The sequence below is a fragment of the Dreissena polymorpha genome, chromosome 4 (genome assembly GCF_020536995.1).
Source record: "Dreissena polymorpha isolate Duluth1 chromosome 4, UMN_Dpol_1.0, whole genome shotgun sequence".
NCBI lineage: Eukaryota > Metazoa > Mollusca > Bivalvia > Myida > Dreissenidae > Dreissena > Dreissena polymorpha.
The window spans coordinates 76,201,639-76,223,706 of NC_068358.1; the positions used below are offsets into that span (position 1 = coordinate 76,201,639).

Here is a 22,068-nt window from a genome sequence, read left to right on the forward strand (position 1 = left end):
TAGATGGTGCTACATTTATAATGGTGAACGAGCAAAAGTAACTGTAACGGTTATAATAAAGACCTCACCTACCATGCCTGTGAAAATGGATCAGTCTTATATCGATAGAAAGTATACATGATATTTAGGTAAATTTAAGTATAGGTACATGTAGTTCTTCAATTAAATAATTAATAATAATGTTTTGTTCATTTAAAATGAATCTAGTCCATGATATTTTCCATGTTAAACATCAATGTTTACACTAGAGCAGGTACACTGCTTTACCGCGTATTTTCTGCTTCCGCTTATCAGAAGCTAGATTCACCAATCGTTTGAGTTTTATAGCTGTTAATCGATTAAGTGAATTACACAAATTGATTGAACACAATCATAACATTTGCATCGATCAAAACGCACAAATATCAATTAATAATAAGAACTGTTTGTACAAATGATCACACATAAGTAATATAAGTTGTTTTTTTTTAATTATCATTCCGAAAGCACTCTTTCAAAACTTTCAACATAGTCGAAAGAGGAATATTACTCACATTAACATATCTTTGTTATATGTTGTTGTTGTATCTCCTGGTAGCGACAGATGGTTTAACTTGAGAAAAAAGTTCCGTGTACAACAAATCAGCTTTTTGGAATTTTATTCTCTTGATGGGTATTTTGTTTACATAGAAATTCGGTACCAATATTGTCATATCGCATTAATCTAAATGTCACTTACTATTTTGCAAATACGCGTCCAACTGTATTTGCGGTGGCTGCCTGTGCAACTTTATTTTGATATGGCTTGATTCAATTACATTACCTATTTTCTGAGTATTCTCATGTAGATAGAATTGTGTCAAACTTCCATTTTTCGTCTCGGAACTGAGTGCATGCAGCTTTAAACATGTGCAGCTGTTCGTTGATTAAGAAGCACTTACATTTATAAACAGACAGTAAACATTCGGATCAACAGAACCGCGGGAGTTTTTGTCGTGCGATATAAAGTTACTTAATTGTGTAATTGCCAGTGGCTTTGTCGAAAATATTAAGGTTTGGTGTCAGATATCTTCTTCTTGTTAACAGGAGTATTTGGTTAAATAGCGGATGATATGTAGTTATCCTTAAACCAGTGACTTGTAACATTGCTTATTTGTATCGATAATTTTTGCATTATTTTTTTCTGCTGACATTAATAAGTATTCATTAGTTAATGGATCTGCAGATCATCATGAGGAACCCACAGTTTCTTCTGGGAATCGCCTGTAATGTAAGTATTTTATCGGTAAAATGCATATGCGAATGTGGTGCTTAAGAAAAAAAGACATTTTACTATGAATGATATAATAGGAGGGATTTATGTTAATATCTTATGTATATTTTGTATTATTGTATGTGCTCTGACAATAATTTTAATGTATGTTGTATAATACATTTCAAAACATCAATTAAAATAAATAAATACCGCACATTTTCGTAAACGTATAAAAATGTACAAAAATGTTATTTGCAACAATATTTCCTTACACAGTGCCAATTTATAAGTCGGAAACATGGAAAAAACATACACGTATTATTCTCTAGAATTTATAAAACAAAATTAACTATAGAACATCAGCTTTTTACTTAAATTTAACAATATACTCAGGAGTGTGATTCTAACTTTATCATTCACGACTGTTGAATCCTTGAATGTCATGACGCATACATCTATGTTAATATTAAATTATCAACATGTGCTGTACGACGTAAATTTGCATGCATTATGCGTGATGCATATTCCCCCCAAATGGCATTTTAGATACAAATAATAACGTTCTTGTTTTCCTGCAATATTAAAATAAATTGACCCTCATTTTATAGTAAAATATCCCTATATGCTTATTTTAACGCGCACATTCATTAGTGTGTTATACTTCAATACATTTTTAGTTGCTACGAATTGTAATATACATGTACATCGGTCGTTTCTGAAACGTTTGTTAAATATTCAGCAACTTAAATAAAACGATGTTGAACTTAACCTTGAGTCCCATATTTCATGCTAATCAGTTTCACGTGAAATAACGACAGCGTTTACGTTGATTGAACGCATTTTGCCTGCCATTGTTATCGAGCAATGAACAGCCATTACAAGCAAAGGCAACGGTAATTTTTTATATGAACTGAAATTAATCTTTATTCAGAATTAAACGCAACGACATCAAATAACCGACAGGAGAATATTTGGAAAGAATTCGAGGCATACACATTCGATTTTAACAAGTGAAGCTTCACAAAACAATATGAAATAAAGACAATATTTTTTTAATAAATCGTTGATGTTCTGTCAATGAACAGCGATTATGAGTTTTGATGCGAAGGAATTAAAAATGCGGACACTACTTTGAGTTTTATTAACACACCTCATAACTACAAAGAATTGTTTATGTTAATGGATAATGCTAGATTTTTACGATTGTAACAAGAATTGATAAATCTGTGTGAAATGTAAATATGTTACCATAAAAACATAGCATATAAATAAACGATGCACTCCTTTTGCATGTCGTTCATTCAATGTATATTTAAGACATGCAGACATGTTCAAAACATAACTACTTTATCTTAAACAAAACGAAAACGTGTGAATGACAGTCGATATCGCCAGAGCTTGTGACAACTCTTTACAACACAATGTTAACATGATGACAACTAAACACCCTATTTTGCATTTAAAAGTTATTTATCTTGTTAAGTAGTTACCACTCTTAACTGTTTTCTAAAGAAGTTGATGCGCTAAAAAATAGTGTTTACATTAAAGGAAATTGTAGTTATCTTATAAGCTTATTATGAACTTGCAATAGTTGCTTGCTTTTTTTAGGTGTATTTTTTTATAAATAATATTACGTATGCCAATCAAACTATAACATACTTATATTAGTTGAGGGAACGTAGTTTTCGACGACATGAGGACGCATGAATCTTGCGATATCGTAGCGATTAGTTTTGTATTACTGTGTACAGTTTGTGCCTCTTATTAAAGTAATATCACCGAGTGTCTTTGTCACCGTAATAATGCTACTTTAAACTGGCACATGGTTTTAAAACTATACACATTTTGCGGATTGAATGTTTCATTTATTTTCATTCGGTTAACGAGCCCACAACAGTAAACTTAGTCTAGGAGGATTTAATCGATTGAAAGCGCTTCTAGGGATGCAAGTAATTTATTCTTTCCAACGATAGTGTATTAAATATGTTCATGCATAAAGGTCAGTGTAAGGTTAATATTGACGAGCTAAACGTATGAACTAAGATAGCAGTTATCTTAATTATCTTTCAATGACGATTCTACTAGTTGATGGTAGTGGATGTTCATAAGTTGTGTGCTTCAACAAAGAAGAACTCAAGTTGGCCAAGTTTTTTCAATCTCTGTATTGTTAGCAACAACATGTTCGACAGCAGAAAACTTGTGTTTTCACTTTCATTTAGTTTGAGATGGGGTAAAAGTTCAGGCGATTGGATAACGCATAAGACCGATTGATAGTATAACGAAACACTTACATGTATAAAAAAGAAGGAACAACATATTTCTGTAAATAGTTTCAGTTTCAGTTTATTGACATAATCAGCAAATACATGCCTTTGGCCACATATTGAACACATATACACGAAGATTACCACAAAAATAAAATACTCAACAAATTTACATCAAGATGGCCACATTAATGGAAAACTAAACAAAAAACATTTCACATAAATAGATTATTAAATGATTAAGTAACGAAATAATTCGTTTGCATCTTTAGTTTTAAGTGTTAACACTAAGCAAAAAAAATATCTCACAAGCAAGGTCTTCTTTTTTACATAGCGTTGTACATTAATTTGGTAATATACCTTAATTGTTTATCACTGGAAATCATTGATGTAAGCTTGGTGAGTGAAAGTGGTTTACGATTGATTAAATTTATACTTTATTCTTAGAACTTGAAATCGCGTACATATGCATAAGAAGTGATATTCAGATTAACCCATGTTACTGTTACAGTTTGGTTGTGTAACTTTTACTATGGTGTTTAATTTAATGTTATTCTAATGTAATTACCGCGCATTCTGGTAAGGAGCTACCCTTTCCGCCAATGAGATCACGTTACATTGGATGACGTAGCAGAGATACAGTTGTAGGCCCTGGCTGTGCTGACTGGTCTGTAGCTTCGCTGGTCGCATATAGCATAAGATTCATTTTTGCATGACGCGACTGTAATGTCCTTAACTGCATAATTAATAGCGTCTGTATGTGCTCATTTTTACAAGCAATAGTGATTATTATATCGGAATAAATATGCCTACTTATTTATAAAGCAAAAAGATATAAAGCGATCTAATAAATTAAATGTGTTTTTATTTGACGTTAAGTCGATCCTTGGAGTATCGACGATTATCAACAAAAGAGAACAATCTGATATTTATAGTGTAGTTATCAAAATAATATAAGGCTTATTATATATATTGTGTTACTTCAAGCTTCGTATGGGCCATTATCATTAGTTACACAGAACTTATGAACACTGTCAGGTTTTTTGGCTTATCAGTACTTTTTAACTCTTATCTTATCGACATATGCTCGCCTTAGCGAATTAACTAACAATATGTTACTCTCATTGCACACGCAAGATTCTTGCAAAGGTATTTTACTATCTCCGTTTTTCGATATAAAAAGACTAAACATAATTTTCTTGATAATAACTATCTAAAACAACATTAATTAAATTACAATTATATATCAGTTACAGTTTGTCAATCAGAATAAGAAAATTAAAACAAAGCACCAACACACAACTATTTTAAGGTTTATATGCTCATTTCTTCTCATATTTGCCTGGATAGAAACACACACTTAAAGTATTCAGTTGAATATTTATAAATTGTAAATAGCCCCGCTTATATATACCATAGCGTGATTATTATAAATGCACCTTCGGCAAGGATTGCACAGTTTTTATCGGTAGAGCAATATGAAGCCATCTTTTAATATAAGAAACAATTTCATGTTGAATGGCTTTCATAAATGTAATGCCCTACCAGTCAAGATTCTTGTTTGTTTGTTTGTTCAGATGGGTTGTCCGCTTTAATCAACAGTATATAATAATATATATTTGACTACTACTCATCCTGGGTTACCTGTACATATTCAATGTATTTTGAGATATTCTACACAGACGCTTAAATTAAGATAAAAAGTTCACGACCCCCAAATAATTCATACTTTGCAAGGCCTCACCGTATGGTGTTTAATTAAGCGTTTAACATCGGATTTACCTCAACGTAGTCCTAATATGATTGGCATTACAGTAAATCTTATTGTTGTTTCGTATTGTTTCATTTGTAATAATCTAAATCAAAGGCGTTGAAGTAACGCGATTCAAACTGTAAAAAGAAATGCAAACTTGTCTAGCTTTCGTGATGGTACAGTTTTTCCAGCTGTACTGGGGCAATACACACAAAACTAAATTAAATAGTTGGTGTTTCATGCATATAAATTGGCGACAACCAGTAATTGTTGACAGACACGTATACCTACTTCATGCATAGATGTGATCACTCTACGCCCCAACTATATAATAGGCATGGTTGGTTGACGTCGTCGACTCTTAAACAATAATAATCAGACGAACTGACAGACTCTTTACATACTTCATCAGTAAACGACAATTATCGCTACAGGCGTGTTACTTACAAAGTATATACGAATTATGATATAGATGTAAATATAAAAAAGCACGCAACAAACATGTCACGCGAACATTTACTTGTGCGATCGTGATTCATGCGTATGGCTGTATATATTAATATCAAATACTGAAAAGTGGTCTGCCGAGTTGTTGCTGCAGGTAAAATGGTGAACGAGCAAACTCCCTTTCATGAATAATTATAAAAAAGACACCGCCTACTATGGTTGTTACAACGAATAAGTATTATGTGTATTGGAAGTATATAAACAAGTTTGGTTAATATCAGTGAAGTTCTTACTTTTACTCCGACTAACAAATACATATTTCATAGTTATTTTTTGTTCTTTAAAAATGATGATACCCTATCTGATTGTCCGCGTTAAATGTTTATGTTCACACTTATATGTAAACTGCTAGACCTTTATTTGATGCTGCCACTTATGAGAGGCTAGACTGGACTCACAAATTGTTTGCGTTTTATGTATATTAAAAGGACAAGTAAATTAAACAATTGAAGGCAAAGTCCGCACGGGCTAATCCGCCTAAACTGGATTTTTGCGAAGAAGTGACTTTCTTGTAACGAAAAATATATAATATTTAATATAAAAACGGGATGAGTCGACACTGATTAGCCTGTGCGGACTGCACTGTAAAAATCTTTAAAATACATTCTTTTAAAAAGGGTATCGTATTTTCATCGCAAAAAAGGCGGTGGGATATAGAATTTGGATCGTCCGTCCGTCATTTCGTCCGTCTGTCTATCACACATTTTTAAATTGGCGGGAGATATTAATTAAACGAATTTGCTTGTTTACATGTAAATTTGGTACAGGTACTCATACCTTATTCATCAATAAAAATAATCTAAATCTAAACGGCACTGAAAGATTCGCAACTATGTGTCCGCCTGTAATGAAGTGGCTGCATGTTTCCCATCGTGTGCTTCTCGTTTGTTTCCGGAAATATTCACCACTCGATCCAAAGAACCTCCGACGAAATTGGGGAATAAGGGTTTTATGGTGTCAATGCATACGCCTTCTTTTCAAAGTAGTCCTGTCGAAATAGATGTCGAAATTAATTTTTTTAAATTCCGGACTTCAAAGTTGTTTCATAAACAACTCATATCGATGATATGTATTCATAACATATCCACGGAAATTACGGTAAAAAACAGCATATAAAAAGACATACATTTTGTTTTGATTAAGGTTTGGTTCAACTTATTTTCTGTGTATTCTCTGCTTTATACTAGTAACATAGTCTGCATTGCTTCGTCTCGCACCAGAGTGCATGCAGCTTTAAACATATACAGCTGTTCGTTGAATAAGACGCGCTATATATAAACAGACAGTAAACATTCGGATCGACAGAACCGCGGGAGTTTACTGTTGCACATTTTTTTTTCGTACAATATAAAGTTACTAAATTGCGTAATTGCCAGTGGCTTTATAGAAAATAATTGTATTTTGTGTCACATATCTACTTCTTCTTAAAAAGGCCTATTTGGTTAAATAGCGTTTATAAATTGGTTATCCTTAAACCATTGACGTGTTACCTGAATTTGCTTGTTTGTATTGATTAGTGTTTTATCATTTATAACTTTGTGTGTGGACATTATATAGTAACGCTTGGAAACACGGTGAAATATTAACTGGTGACAGGATCTTCAGATCAAGATGCGTCCGACAAAAGTTATTTTTGAAATCGGCTTAAAGGTAAATGTTTTCTTTGGTAAAATAAATTGAAGAATAATGTGAATGATATTTGATTTTAAACTTTACCTTGAATATCAAAAATATTATGTATAATTGCTTATATTATATGAATATTTATATAATATGTATTAACAATTATTTTATTGTTTGTTTTCGAATATTTTAAAACAAGCAAATATAATTAAAATACCGAAGTTTTTCGTGAATGTATGATGAGCTTTAAGCCAAAATTTGTTTAAACCAATATTTTCCTAACACAATGTAGGTTTACAAGTCGGAAACATGCATAAAATACAAGTATTAGTCTCCAGAATTAATCATAGGACTTTAAATATAGAACACCAACCTTTTTCTTAAATTTCACATTAGTCCAAGGAGTGCGATTCTTACTTCAGAATTCACTATTGTGGATTATTGTTTTAAACAACAAAATGCGTGCTGAATATTTCGCGAAAGGACATTTCAGATTTAAAAAACTGTTGCGAAAAATAATATAATTATTGATCCTCTTTTGTATTTGTATAGACCTATAGGAATATAACGCGTACAGTTACTTTTTTGACATGCAAAAAAGACATTCATCATTTCTAAGAATTTTAATATACATTTACATCGAACTTTTCTGAGACTTCTGTAAAATTATCAGCAAGTGTCACGAAAACGATGTTGAACTTAACCTTGAATGCCGAATTTGATTTTGGCCTGTTTATCATGAAAAGGTGATAACGTTGGTGTTGATGGAACGCGTTTTATTGGCATTGTTATCGAGAAACGAACAGCCGATACATGTAAAAAGAAAGAAATTATATGTTTTATGTGAATTTTAGAATAAAACGAAACAACAATAAATAATCGAATGAAACTGAATTCAAGCAAATGTGATGTCTGGATAAACGATTGTAACACATGCAATAGCGCATAGACTGAATAGGGAAGATACATTAAGATTTATAAATAACATTGAGTTTCAATCCATAAATAGAAATTTGGAGATGTTATGTATATGAATTGAAACATGACGTCACTAGTTTTATATACTTCCCATCCACACCTTATAACAATACACAGATGGCTTTTGACCAATAATTAAGGACAATGCTATAATTATTTTTATTCTAACATGACTTGACAAGTATATGTGCAATTTTAATATGTTAGAAGGAAAACATGGCATATAAATAAACGATGTATTCCTTTTGTATGCCAGTCATTCAACGGATATTTTCGCAATACACACGCGTTTAGAACACAGGTGCGGGACATGATGTTTGACCTTCAACAGACTGAAAACGTGTGAATGACATGTATTGGACGTAATCTACACATCCATCGTCTTTAAATAACTTCATTTTCCGGAATGTTAAACATTAATGAATGCATTTTCGTTAAACAAGAATGAATACCATAGTTTTTCTTCTATACATACTTTAAATGTTAGTACATTAAATGAAATTCTAGAAACTCCCTGCCAGAGCTTGTGCTTAAACACTGCAATACTTGACAACACATTAATTACATGATGACAACTCCCTTTGAGCATTTCTATGTAATTTATATTAGTATGTAAATGTTAACCACTCTTTACAGATTTTTTAAAAGTTGAAGTGCTTCACACTGTATTATATGTTTTACTTTATAGGAACCTGTCGGGATGTCTTATTAACTTATGAACTTGTAATAATTGCTTGATTACGATTTTTTTCTAATTACAATATTTATTATAAACAATATTGCTTACGCCAATCAAAATAAGAAAAAACAACTGATATCACTTTAAGGAATGTTATCCTCTGAAGATACTTGTATATTGCAAAATAGCGTAGCAATGAGTTGTATGTGTGGGTATATTTGATTGCACTGTTCACAGTAATATAACCGATTGTCTATGTCATCAAATTAATAATACATTTAGCATACACATGGATTGAAAACTCAAAACATCTTTATGCACACATCCACACAATTGAATTAGCGACTATTGTTTCTGTACACATTTTATAAGTATGTTTTGGGGTGGTAATATATAGTGGCTCACTCACTTGATGTGCATTTTTAAACTCTTAATAAAAGTTCAAAATATTTTTTTTCTCGAACGATCATTTATGTATTATTTTTGCCCTTGTCTATAAATGTGTTTATTATGTTCGTAGATAGAAGCGTGGCCCACAAAATTGTGTCTTTTTCTCGTATGAACGAATCTGCACTAAAACTAAATTTAGATTCACATCGTTAGTCGAATAATTTATGTCGTCAGTTGTCTAAACGAAAGTACGGTTGATATTCAAATGAATTATTTTTCCCTTTCCGGATTATTGTTTTAGTATGTTGATGTTTCATTAACAAATATAAGTGTATATGAAGTGAAAACACCAAAAATAAACAACGGTTGCTATAGACACCTATAAGCATAGCATATACTGTTAGATGCGCATAATGTCACTTTAAAAAGAACAGCAATTGCAGTTTTTATTAGCACCACGTTCGTCGTTTGTCGTAATGTTTGCACTAGTAAGAGTTATATTTTTTCATTAATTTATGACATAAATAAACTATATGTCTAGAACCAATTATGTGTACATGAAGAACAATAGTGAAATAGAAAAAGTACATGTATTTTATTTTATATTATTTTTTCAAAGCGTGTGCAAGCCACATGCAAATCACTTTTTCCCGCGTATATTCTTGCAATATCACTAAGTTCATCAAACAATGTGCCCCTATAATGAAAGGTAAACGGTTAGTATTACTTTGAACATCATACAACTTATCTCTTTATATACTTTTATCAATAGAACATATCTGTAAAATAATATATGTTTATGAAACTTTAAGTATTTTACGTTTATAATGTGGTTGTAGAATATTATATGTCATTATGCTGTTTCGAGATTACAACACTAATTTTAAATCGGTCAATAAATAGCATTACATATGATGATATAAACTCCTAGTTATTCAAGAAAAAATATTGGCTCGTATTTCGTCGCTTTTGTACAGTTTTATCGTCATACTGTTTGAATATACATTTGTAGATTATACTGACTTGATGTCTATCGTAATGCTTCTTTTAATTATATAATATACATCATTTAGCCTGAAAACATTTACCGAGCAGTTGTGCACACAATAAGTAGAACTTTTGCGAAAGAATGTTTCCCTTATTTGCATTCGTTTCTGTTCTTGCACGTTTTGCACGAGTTTAATTAGACCATAACAATCTACTTAGTGAGAATAAAGATTAAATCTTGAATCGACTGAAAGCGCTTCCAGTACGGACAATAATTTATTCTTTCCAACGGTAGTGTAATATGCAAGATCATAAAGGTTAATGTTAGGTTATTATAGGCGAGCTTAACTATACAATTAAGACAACAATTAAGTGTCTTGCTATGACTATTCTACTGTTTGATGATATCGGCTATTCAAAGGGTGGATGTTCCTACAAAGGAGAACTCCGTGTGCCAAGTATTTCTGTTTGAAGTTGGGTATCAACAAAACATACTCCGTATTTTAGTAACAACGAGCACGAATGAAACAAACGTATGCTCTTACTTCATTTTAATTAGTGTTTGTGTCATTTCAAAGAGTTTTAGAGTTTTCAGGTTGAATGAAAGTTCGCGTAACTTGATAACGCATTAGACCGATGGATAGTACACCTGTAAACTTACACCGCAATTCGCAATTTTCGCAATTCGAGTACAAAGACTGGTAGTTATGTAATGCTCTGGCATTTTGGCGAACGTTAAAGCGACAAAAAAACTATTTTTCGAGCATGATGTTTTCTGTATCACATAAAATTAAACGGACATTTATATTATACTAATCCGCTGGTTTATTGTATAACTATGTCATGTATTACATTTGCTTAAAAACGCGTGAAGACGGTTTCAACTATTTCAAAAGTGTTTGGATTTTAATATTAAGTTTAGATATTCCACTGCCTGTTTAATCACGTGATTAGTGATATTAAAGTTTTAATAGCGTGCTTACAAAACGATTGAAAATGGTGATGTTTTGCATATTAAATATATATTTCAAAACCTTTGGTTGTGTTTTGGTCTTTCTTTGCCAATACATGTATTAAACTATTAAATAAAAGGTGAAGATATTCGTCAGAGTATGATTGTGGTTATTATATTGCGATAAATATTGTGAAATTATTTTCTGTCGTTATCTTAATTGATATCATTGGAACGTCAATAAACGAAACAAGACAATTACAAAGTCTTTTATCCTAAAGAAGCAATCTAACGTTGACATTCTGGATTGAAAACAACTTAAATAATAACTTCATACCCGTCTCTGTAGTCTAGGTACAAACATTGTTATTCAGCTCTCAAATAACTCAACTGTTAACAAGGCGGAAAATAACTACTAATTAGGTACCTATCAATGGCTCAAGTTTATTTCGTTAAACAGATTCGCATTGTTCAGTTAAATAGGTTTTTTCATGATTTACGACATACGATAAAGTTGGTGTTAAACGTTGATGCCGATTTCGCGTTGGAACCGGATTTTCTGGATTAGAAGTTTGCATTTGTCCAAGGAATATATTAGTGGGATTATAATGTTTTATAACCCGTTGTTAATACTTTCCATTTCTTCAAATAAGTACTTTGTTTATAACCGCGTAAAATTACTATCCCTTTCTTCAATTTAGCACTTTGTTAATTTGCAAAGTTTTGTCAAAATATTGCTTTTATCGGAATTTAGTTTCGTTCCACTTAGAAAATATGACAATGAAATAAACATGGCTTTTGTTTAATGTCTAAACAGTGTCAATACATAATGATATATATTACGTTGATGTAATCTTGATCTCCTGCACTGATTTCGCCAATAAAAAACCAAGTCTGAAATGTTTTGGCACGGAGACAGTGCGTTTATGACAATTCGACGTAATCTTTTGGTGATTTTAACAAAAGGTGATAAACGTTAATGTTACACATCAAAGTAAATCAGGCATTTAATCTCATTAAAGCGTTGACTTGTAATCTAATGAAGATCTAGTATTTTATTTGTAAAGTTAAACTTGATTACAAACAAAATAGGAACCTTTTTCGACTTTTTTGCAGCAAAACGATTTACTTTAGATATGCATTGTTATATTATTAAAGGTGGTCTTGTTAAATGTTTCTTTGCGTACATATTTGTGCTATGTTTAGTGGTAGTTACGTTTTCATGTAGCTTTTCATGGTCAATTCGTGCTTTTGGAATGAAAAGTTCGTTTGTTTTACAAAAAATAAGTTTTGTTTAAACCCTCAATGCTTTGCATTGACCGTTCCAAGGCGGTGACCCCAGCTTTATTCATTTATGTGTTATGTATGTTGTTTTGTATTGTGCTGTTTTGTGCTGTTTTGTGCTGTTTTGTGCTGTTTTGGCAATTGGTCACTTGCCATGCCTTAAATAAAGGACCAACTAATTGTGTATAATGAGAATTCAATACTGCTCCAGCAGCTGGAGTTTCACTTCTTTATATTGTGTCCGGCCAGATGCTTTCTTAAATTATTCAACGTTTCTCTTGATTCCATCTTTATGAAGGTTGCGTCCCGCATCTAGCCCTGGTCTGTATATTTATTAAGTTGAATATTTCCATACATAAAAATATATGCCTCGTACGTTCCTTTTTCTAACGGATCGTTTGTATTTCTGTCTTGAAATTATTGTTTTCCTCATTATCTGTTGATCATGACTAATGCAATCAATAGAAAAAGCGATCTTATTTCCACGTTGATTGTGTACGTATTTCTTATGTTTCTTTGCTTGCAGACAGGCACTAACCTTGTTCTAACCGTTCATACCTCTCGTGTTATTTACAACGCTATTTGTTATAAGCGTGATCTACCACACTGAACTTGCCAGTCAAGGAATTTGATTGTGTTTGTGTTTACATATTCAGGTCTGAAATATTTTTTGCAAAGAGACGTTGCTTTTTATAACAATTTGACGTAATCTCGTGGTGATTTAGATCAACGATGATAAACTAAAACCCGATGAGGCATATAATCAAATTTAAGTTTACTGGCATTAGCATTCTGTTTGTTAAGTGAAATCTGGTGACAATTGCGAGCTTTACATAACAAATAAAATTGTGACCTTTTCTTAACATTTCTGTAATAAAACAATTTACGTTGATTGAACAGTATTGAACAACGCTTTAAATGTATTGTCTTTCTGTATATGTGCAATTTATATGTGCAGATAGCATGTTAAGCTCAATTCGTGTTTTGTTAGGATCAGTATGTTGTTTTTTTTACTGAAATTAGGTTTGGAATCCGTAATAAATTCCTTCATCCAAAATTCAATTATTTTTATTAATCCTTCCTTAGAAAGGTGGCTTCCCTGCTCCAGGCCTGATCTACAATGGATAAAGTTGATGATGTCCTTTCATGCTAATTGATCATGCCTCGTATGTTTTTTTTTTAAATATTATACGCATTATTGTTACATTTCTTAGGGCCCGTATATATTCCTGTCTTGGAAATAACATTTGTCTCAGTATCGGTTTATCAGAAGTAATGAAGATGCGATGCAGTTTGCATGTTGGTTTGTGAGCGCATTTCACATTTGCTTGCAGACAGACTAACTCAAACGACAGACCTTCTGCTGACTGCTCATACCTGTCAAGTTATTTACAACGGTTTGTTTGTCATGGAGGAATTGGTTTACCTTTCATAATTATTCAGGCATTAGTACCAGCTCATAAGGCGCAAACGATGGAAAGACAAACAATAGTCGACCCCTGTCGTGGAATCGAAAATTTAACAAATTTACACACAATCTAAAAAGCAAAATCTGTACTGCCTTTTGTTGAGTTTCAGAGCTTGTAAATCAAACAATTGTACACGTATATTATTAATATTATTCTTAAACTATATAAGACGTAGAATCGAACTCCTATGAAGTTACAGATAATCGAAAAAATTGTACTACAAGTATGTGCGCTTGTGTGCATGTGTATTAAACAATTGTACACATGCATATACGAATTATTTCAAATTCCGTTATTTTAAATAATTTGTCTAATGATATTTAACATTTAAATTGTATGTATGATAACTTCCTAGAGTCGATAAGTCATACAAACGAAAATCATTCACATAAAAATATTTATTTTATATGGGCGTGGCGGATTCGAGCTATGTTTCGAGATATAAGCTGTTTCATTTACGAAAATGGCTTTCCCTATTATCTGTTTAGGTCTATCAACGCACAACATGTTCAATATGCTTACGAACGTCCGTTATATTCAGTTGCATCGAACACATATGCTAAATATGTGTGTTGCTAGTTGAAAACGTCTTCATTCATCTTGTTGTGAATCATATATATTATATAAAATTGCGCTGCAATTTTGCTCTCCATATTTTGTTTAAAACTTGGTTGCATGCATCGTTAACATACACAGCTATTCATTAAACAATGTTCTTTTAATCAAAAAGTTACTACTTGCAAATGGCTTAATTACTGCTTGTCGTTAACAGGAGCATTCGAAGCTTGGTTGTCTTCAAGCCTATGTTGTGTAACTTTCATTATAATGTTTATTTTAATTTAATTCTAATGTAATTACCGCGCAGTCTGTTAAGGAGCTACCCTGTAATCTAATGAGTCCACTAAACCACGTTGGATGACGTAGCAGAGTTAGTAGGACCTGACTATACATACTGATCTGGAGCGTCGCTGGTCGCATATGGCATTAGATACATTTTCGCATGACGCGACTGGCCTTAACTGCATTGTTAACAGCGTCTGTATGTGCACATTTGTACAAGCAATTAAAGTGATTATTCTATCGGAATTAATATGCCTACTTATTTATTAAGATAAAAGATATAAAGCGATCTAATAAAATAAATGTATTTTATTTTAAGTTAGGTCAATCCCTGGAGAGTTTGGACGATTATCAACAAAAGTAAACAATGTGATATTTATAGTGTAGTAATCAAAAGACTACAAGGCTTATATTGTGTTACTTCAAGCTTCGTATGGACCATTATCATTAGTTAAACAGTACGTGTGTACACTGTCAGGGTGTTTTTTGCAAATCAGTTTTTTTAAACTCTTATCTTATCGACATATGCTCGCCTAATAGAATTAACTGTTAATGTGTTTAACTTATTGCTCACGCAGGACTCTTGCAAAGGTATTTTATTCTCTGCGTTTTTCGATATAAAAAGCCTGAACATAATGTAACAAGGAGGCATCAACAGCAGGAAGTTCTTGAACCAACAATATTTCAATGATACATAGTTTCCTCTTTTTATTTCAAGACACTGTTAACACTTATTTACAATCATGTATCAGTAACAGAGTGTCAATCAGAATTTAAAAAACAAAAAAAATCATCACCAACACACAACTATTTTGAGGTTTATATGATCACTTCTTCTCATATTTGCATGAATAGAAACACACACTTGAAGTATTCAGTTGAATATTAATTAATTGTAAATAGCCCCGCTTATAAATACCATGGCGTGATTATTCTGAATGCATCTTCGGTAAAGATTTTACCGTTTTTATAGATAGAGCAATATGAAGCCATCTTTTAATATGATAAACGATTTCATGATGAATGGCTTTTCCTGCCTGTCAAGATTGTTGTTTGTTTGTTTGTTTGTTCAGTTGGGGTTTCCGCTTTTTTCAACAGTATATAATAATATAAAATATTTGACTCATACTCATCCTGGGTTACCTGTAAATATTCAATGTATTTTGAGATATTCTACACAGACGCTTAAATTAAGATAAAAAGTTCACGACCCCCAAATAATTCATACTTTGCAAGGCCTCACCGTATGGTGTTTAATTAAGCGTTTAACATCGGATTTACCTCAAAGTAGTCCTAATAATATTGGCATGACAGTAAATCTTTATGTTGTTTCGTATTGTTTCATTTTTAATAATCTAAATCAAAGGCGTTGGAGTAACGCGATTCAAACTGTAAAAAGAAATGCAAACTTGTCTTGCTTTCGTGATGGTACCAGTTTTGTCCAGCTGTACTGGAGCAATACATAAAAAACTAAATTAAATAGTTGGTGTTTCATGCATATAAATTGGCGACAACCAGTAATTGTTGCCAGACACGTAAATCTACTTCTTACATGGATGTGATCACTCAGCGCCCCAACTATATAATAGGCGTGGTTGGTTGGCGTCGTCGACTCTTAAACGATAATACTCAGACGGACTGATAGACTCTTTACATACTTCATCAGTAAACGACAATTATCGCTACAGGCTGGTTACTTACAAAGTATATACGGATTATGATATAGATGTCAATATAAAAAAGCACGCAACCAGCATATCACGCGAACATTTACTTGAGCGATCGTGATTAATGTGTATGGCTGTATAAATTAATATCAAATACTGAAAAATGGTCTGTCGTCGTTGCTGCAGGTAAAATGGTGAACGAGCAATCTACCTTTTATGAATGATCATAAGAAAGACACGGCCTACTATGATTGAGACAACGAATAAGTATTATGTGTAGTGGAAGTATATCTAAAAGTTTGGTTAATATCAGTGAAGTTCTTAATTTTTCTCCGACAAACAAATACATATTTAATAGTTAATTTTTGTTCCTTTAAAATGATGCTAACCTATCTGATTGTCCGAGTTAAATTTCTATGTCCACACTTAAATGTAAACTGCTATACCGTTATTTGATGCTGCCACTTATGAGAAGCTAGACTGAACTCGCAAATGGTAGATGCGTTTAATGGATATTTAAAGGACAAGTAAATTAAACAATCGAAGGCAAAGTTCGCACATGCTAATCAGGGACGACACTTTCCGCCTTAACTGGATTTTTGCGAAGAAGTGACTTTCTTGTAACGAAACGCGTGTGCGGACTGCACATTCAAATCTGGGACGACACTTAACGCACATTCATTAAACCCCTTTTCACAGAGCACGGCCTATTTTAATGTTGTATGTTGCTGTAGTAGCTCCTTATGAAATTGATGGACGCGACAGATGGGTTATCTTGAGAAAACATAATATCCGTTAAAGAAAAAAAAACTCTTTAAAATACATACTTTTAAAAAAGGGTATCGTATTATTCCCGCCAAAAAGGCGGAGGGATACAAAATTTGGATCGTCCGTCCGTAATTCCGTCCGTCCGTCGTTTCGTCCGTCCGTCTATCACACACTTTAAAATTGGCGGGAGATATTAATTCAACGAATTTGCTTGTTTGATTATAAATTTGGTACAAGTATTCATACCTTATTAATCAATAAAAACAATCTAAATCAAAACGACACTTAGAGATTCGCAACTATGTGTCCGCCTGTAATGAAGTGGCTGCATGTTTCTCATCGTGTGCTTCTCGTTTGTTTCCGGAAATATAAACAACTCAATCCAAAGAACCTTCCACGAAATTGAGGAATATGGGTTTTATGATGTCAATTCATTCGCCTTTTTTCAAAGTAGTCCTGTCGAAATCGATGTCAAAATTAATGTTTTAAATTTCCGGACGTTACAGTTGTTTCATTAACAACTTATATCGATGATATGTATTCTTAACAGGTCTACAGCAATTACGGTAACATACAGCATATAAAAAGACATACGTGTAAATTTAGTTTTTATTTAGGTTTAGTTCAACTTAGTTTCTGTGTATTCTCTGCTATATACTTGTAACAGTGTGTAAACTTCATTGCTTCGTCTCGCACTAGAGTGCATGCAGCTTTAAAATATTCAGCTGTTCGTCAAATAAGACGCACTATATATAAACAGACAGCAAACATTCGGATCGACATAACCGCGGGAGTTTACTGTTGCACATGTTTTCGTACGATATAAAGTTACTTAATTGTGTAATTGCCAGTTGCTTTGTAGAAAATAATTATCTTTTGTGTCACATATCTACTTCTTCCAAAGAGAACTATTTGGTTAAATCGCGTTTATAAATTGGTTATCCTTAAACCATTGACGTTTTACCTGAATTTGCTTGTTCGTATTGATTAGTGTGTAATCATTTTATCATTTATTATTTTGTGTATGGACATTATATAGTAAAACTTTGAAACACGGTGGGTGTATTAACGGGTGACTGGATCTTCAGATCAACATGCATCCGACAAAAGTTATAATTGAAATCGGCTTAAAGGTAAATGTTTAATGTGGTGAAATGAATTTAAGAATTATGTGTATGATTTAGTTTTTGATTTTACTATGAATAATATAAATATTATGTTTACATGTTTATATTTAATGTAAATTTTATAGAATATGTTTTGACAATTATTTTCATGTGTTTTGAATATTTTAAAACAAACGAATTAAACTAAAATACAGAACTTTTTCGTGAATGTATTGACAACTTTAAGCCAAAATTAGTTTAAAACAATATTTTCTTTACACAATGTCGGTTTACAAGTCGGAAACATGCATAACATACAAGTATTAGTCTCCAGAATTAAGCATAGGGTATTTAACATAGAACACCCACTTAAATCTCGCATTAAACCAAGGAGTACAATTCTAACTTCATCATTCACTATTGTGGATTTTTTTACCAACTTAATGCGCTTTGAATACTTCGCAAAAGGACATTTTAGATTAAAAAAAAACTGTTTCACCAATATTATAATAAGTGATCCTCTTTTTTATTTTCATAGACATATATGAACAGAACGCGTACGTTAACTTTTTTGATATGGATAAATACATTCATTGTTGATAAGAATATAACAATACATTTACATCGAACTTTTCTGAAACTTATGTGCAATTATCAGCAAATTTATATCAACAAACGATGTTGAACTTAACCTTGAATGTCGAACTTCCGAACTTGATTTTGGTCCGTATAGCATAAAACAGTGATAAGATTGGTGGTGATTGAACGCGTTTTCGTGTCATTGTTGTCGAGAAACGAACAGCCGATACAAAGCATGTAATAATAATATATGTTTAATATGAATTTAAGAATAAAACAAAACGACAATACATAATCGAAAGAAGCAGAATTGAAGCAAATGTGATGTATGAGTATACGAATTTAACACATGAAGCAACACATAGACAGAATAGGAAAGATACTTTAAGAATTTTTTTATAAATAATGCTGATTTGCAGTCCATGACAAGCGATTTAGAGATTTGGTGCTTACGAGTTGAAGCACGGGGTCACTAGTTTTATGGGTTTGATAACCACACCTTCTAACAACGCAGAGTTGTTTAATGACCATTAATTAAGGATAATTCTAGAATTATTATGATTCTTACATGAATTGATAAGTATATGGTCAATTTAAACATGTTTGATTGAAAGCTGAGCATGTACATAAACGATGTATTCCTTGTGTATGCCACTCATTCAACGGAAATTGTCGCAATGTACACGCATTTAGCACACACATGCAGAACATGATGTTTGACCTTAAACAAAACTGAAAACGTGTGAATGAAATGTATTGAATGTCATCTACACATCCATCGGCTTTAAATAACTTCATTTTCCGGAATGTTAAACATTTGTGAATGCATTTTCGTTAAAGAAGAATGAATACCATAGTTTTACATTTATAAATACTTAAAATATAATCCTCTGAAGATACTTGTATATTGCAAAATAGCGTAGCAATGAGTTGTATGTGTGGGTATATTTGATGGAACTGTTCACAGTGATATAACCGATTGTCTATGTCATTAGATTAATGATACTTTTAACACACACATGGATTGAAAACTCAAAACATATTTATGCACACATCCACACAATTATTGAATTAGTGACTATTGTGTCTGTACACATTTTATAATTACAGTTTTGATGTGATTATATATATATTGTGGCTCTCTCACTTGATGTGCATTTTCTAACTCTTAATAAAAGTTCAATATATATTTTTCTCGAAGGATAGTAAATGTTTTATTTTTCTCTTGTCTATAAATGTATTCATAAGATTCGTGGATAGAAGCGTAGCCCATTTAGGTTAAAGAACAGCAATTGCAGCTTTGATTAGCACCACGTTCGTCGTTAGTTGCAATGTTTGCACTAGTAAGAGATTTAATTTGCCATAAATGTATGACATAAATATACTATATGTCTAGAACCAATTAGGTGTACATGAACAACAATAGTGAAATAGAAAAGGTACATGTATTGAGTTCATATTATTTTCAAAGCGTGTGCTTGTCACATGCAAATCACTTTTTCCCGTGTTTGTTCTTGCAATTTCACCAAGTTCATCAAACTATGTGCCCCTATCATGAAAGGTAAACGAAAAGTATAACTTTGAACATCATAAAACTTATCCTGATATATACTTTTATCAATAGAAAATATCTGTAAAATAATATATGTTTATAAAACTTAAAGTATTTTAGGTTTATAATGTGGTTGTATAATATTATATGCCAATATGCTGTTCCATTTCGAGAATACAACACTAATTTTAATCGGTCAATAAATAACATTACATATGAGGATATAAACTCCTAGTTATTTAAGAAAAAAGATTGTGTTGTTACAATATATTCTGTGTATAAATATTGGCTCGTATTTCGTCGCTTTTGTACAGTTTTATGCTCCTATTAATTATTTCATATACATCGTTTAGCCTGACAACATTTACCGAGCAGTTGTGCACACAATTAGAAGAACTTTTGCGAAAGAATGTTTCCCTTATTTGCATTCGTTTTTGTTCTTGCACGTTTTGCACGAGTTTAATGAGACCCTAACAATATACTTAGTGAGGTAAGATTGAATCTTTAATCGACTGAAGCGCTTCTAGTACGGAAACTTATTTAGTCTTTTCAACGGTAGTGTAATATGCAAGATCATAAAGGTCAGTGATATATATAGGCGAGCTTAACGATACAATTTAGACAACAATTAAGTATCTTGTAAAGACTATTCTACTGTTTGATGGTATCGGCTGTTCAAAAGGAAGATGTTCCTTCAAAGGAGAACTCCGTGTGCCAAGTATTTCTGCTTGAAGTTGGGTATCAACCAAAAATACTCCGTAATTTTAGTAGCAACGAGCAGCGAATGAAACAAACATATGTTATTACTTCATTTCAATTAATGTTAGAGTCATTTCAAAGAGTTTTAGAGTTTTCAGGTTGAATGAAAGTTCGCGTAACTTGATAACGCATTAGACCGATGGATAGTACATTTGTAAACTTACACCGCAATTCGCAATTCTCGCAATTCGAGTACAAACACTGGTAGTTATGTAATGCTCTGGCGTTTTGGCGAATGTTAAAGCGAAAAAAAACAACTTTTTTTCAGGCACTATGCCATTTATGACATTTTCCTAAAAAGAAAGTGAAGACAGTTTCAAGTATCTCAAAAGCGGTTGGATTTGAATGTTAATTTTAGATGCCTGTTTAGTCACGTGATCAGTGATATTAAGTTTTAATAGCGTGCTTACAAAACCATTTAAAATGGTGATGTTTTGCATTTTAAATATGTCTTTCAAAACCGTTGGTTGAGTTATGGTCTTTCTTTGCCAGTACGTGTATTAAACTATTAAATAAAAGGCGAAGATATTCGTCAGAGTTTTGTGGTTATTATATTGCGATTAATGTTGTGGAATTATTTCTGTCGTTATCGTTGGCAATCTTAATTGATATCATTGGAACGTCAATAAACGAAACAAGAAAATTACAAATCATTAACCTGAAGAAGCAGTCTAACG

The 22,068-nt window shown here is 32.2% G+C and overlaps 1 protein-coding gene across 3 annotated transcripts in view; it reads left to right on the forward strand.

The window, feature by feature from the left end:
- Window positions 1-1,177: 1,177 nt before the first annotated feature.
- Window positions 1,178-22,068, forward strand: part of LOC127877444 (cartilage matrix protein-like) — an 82,078-nt gene continuing 61,187 nt past the window's right edge. The window contains exon 1 of one of the 3 annotated variants that reach the window (XM_052423335.1): window positions 1,178-1,249. In XM_052423335.1, coding sequence (XP_052279295.1) covers window positions 1,193-1,249 — 57 coding nt within the window. In that variant the 5' untranslated portion in view covers window positions 1,178-1,192. Of the gene's footprint in view, window positions 1,250-7,066; window positions 7,409-18,168; window positions 18,529-22,068 lie in introns of those variants that run through there. The other 2 variants (XM_052423340.1, XM_052423337.1) reach the window with 2 other exon arrangements.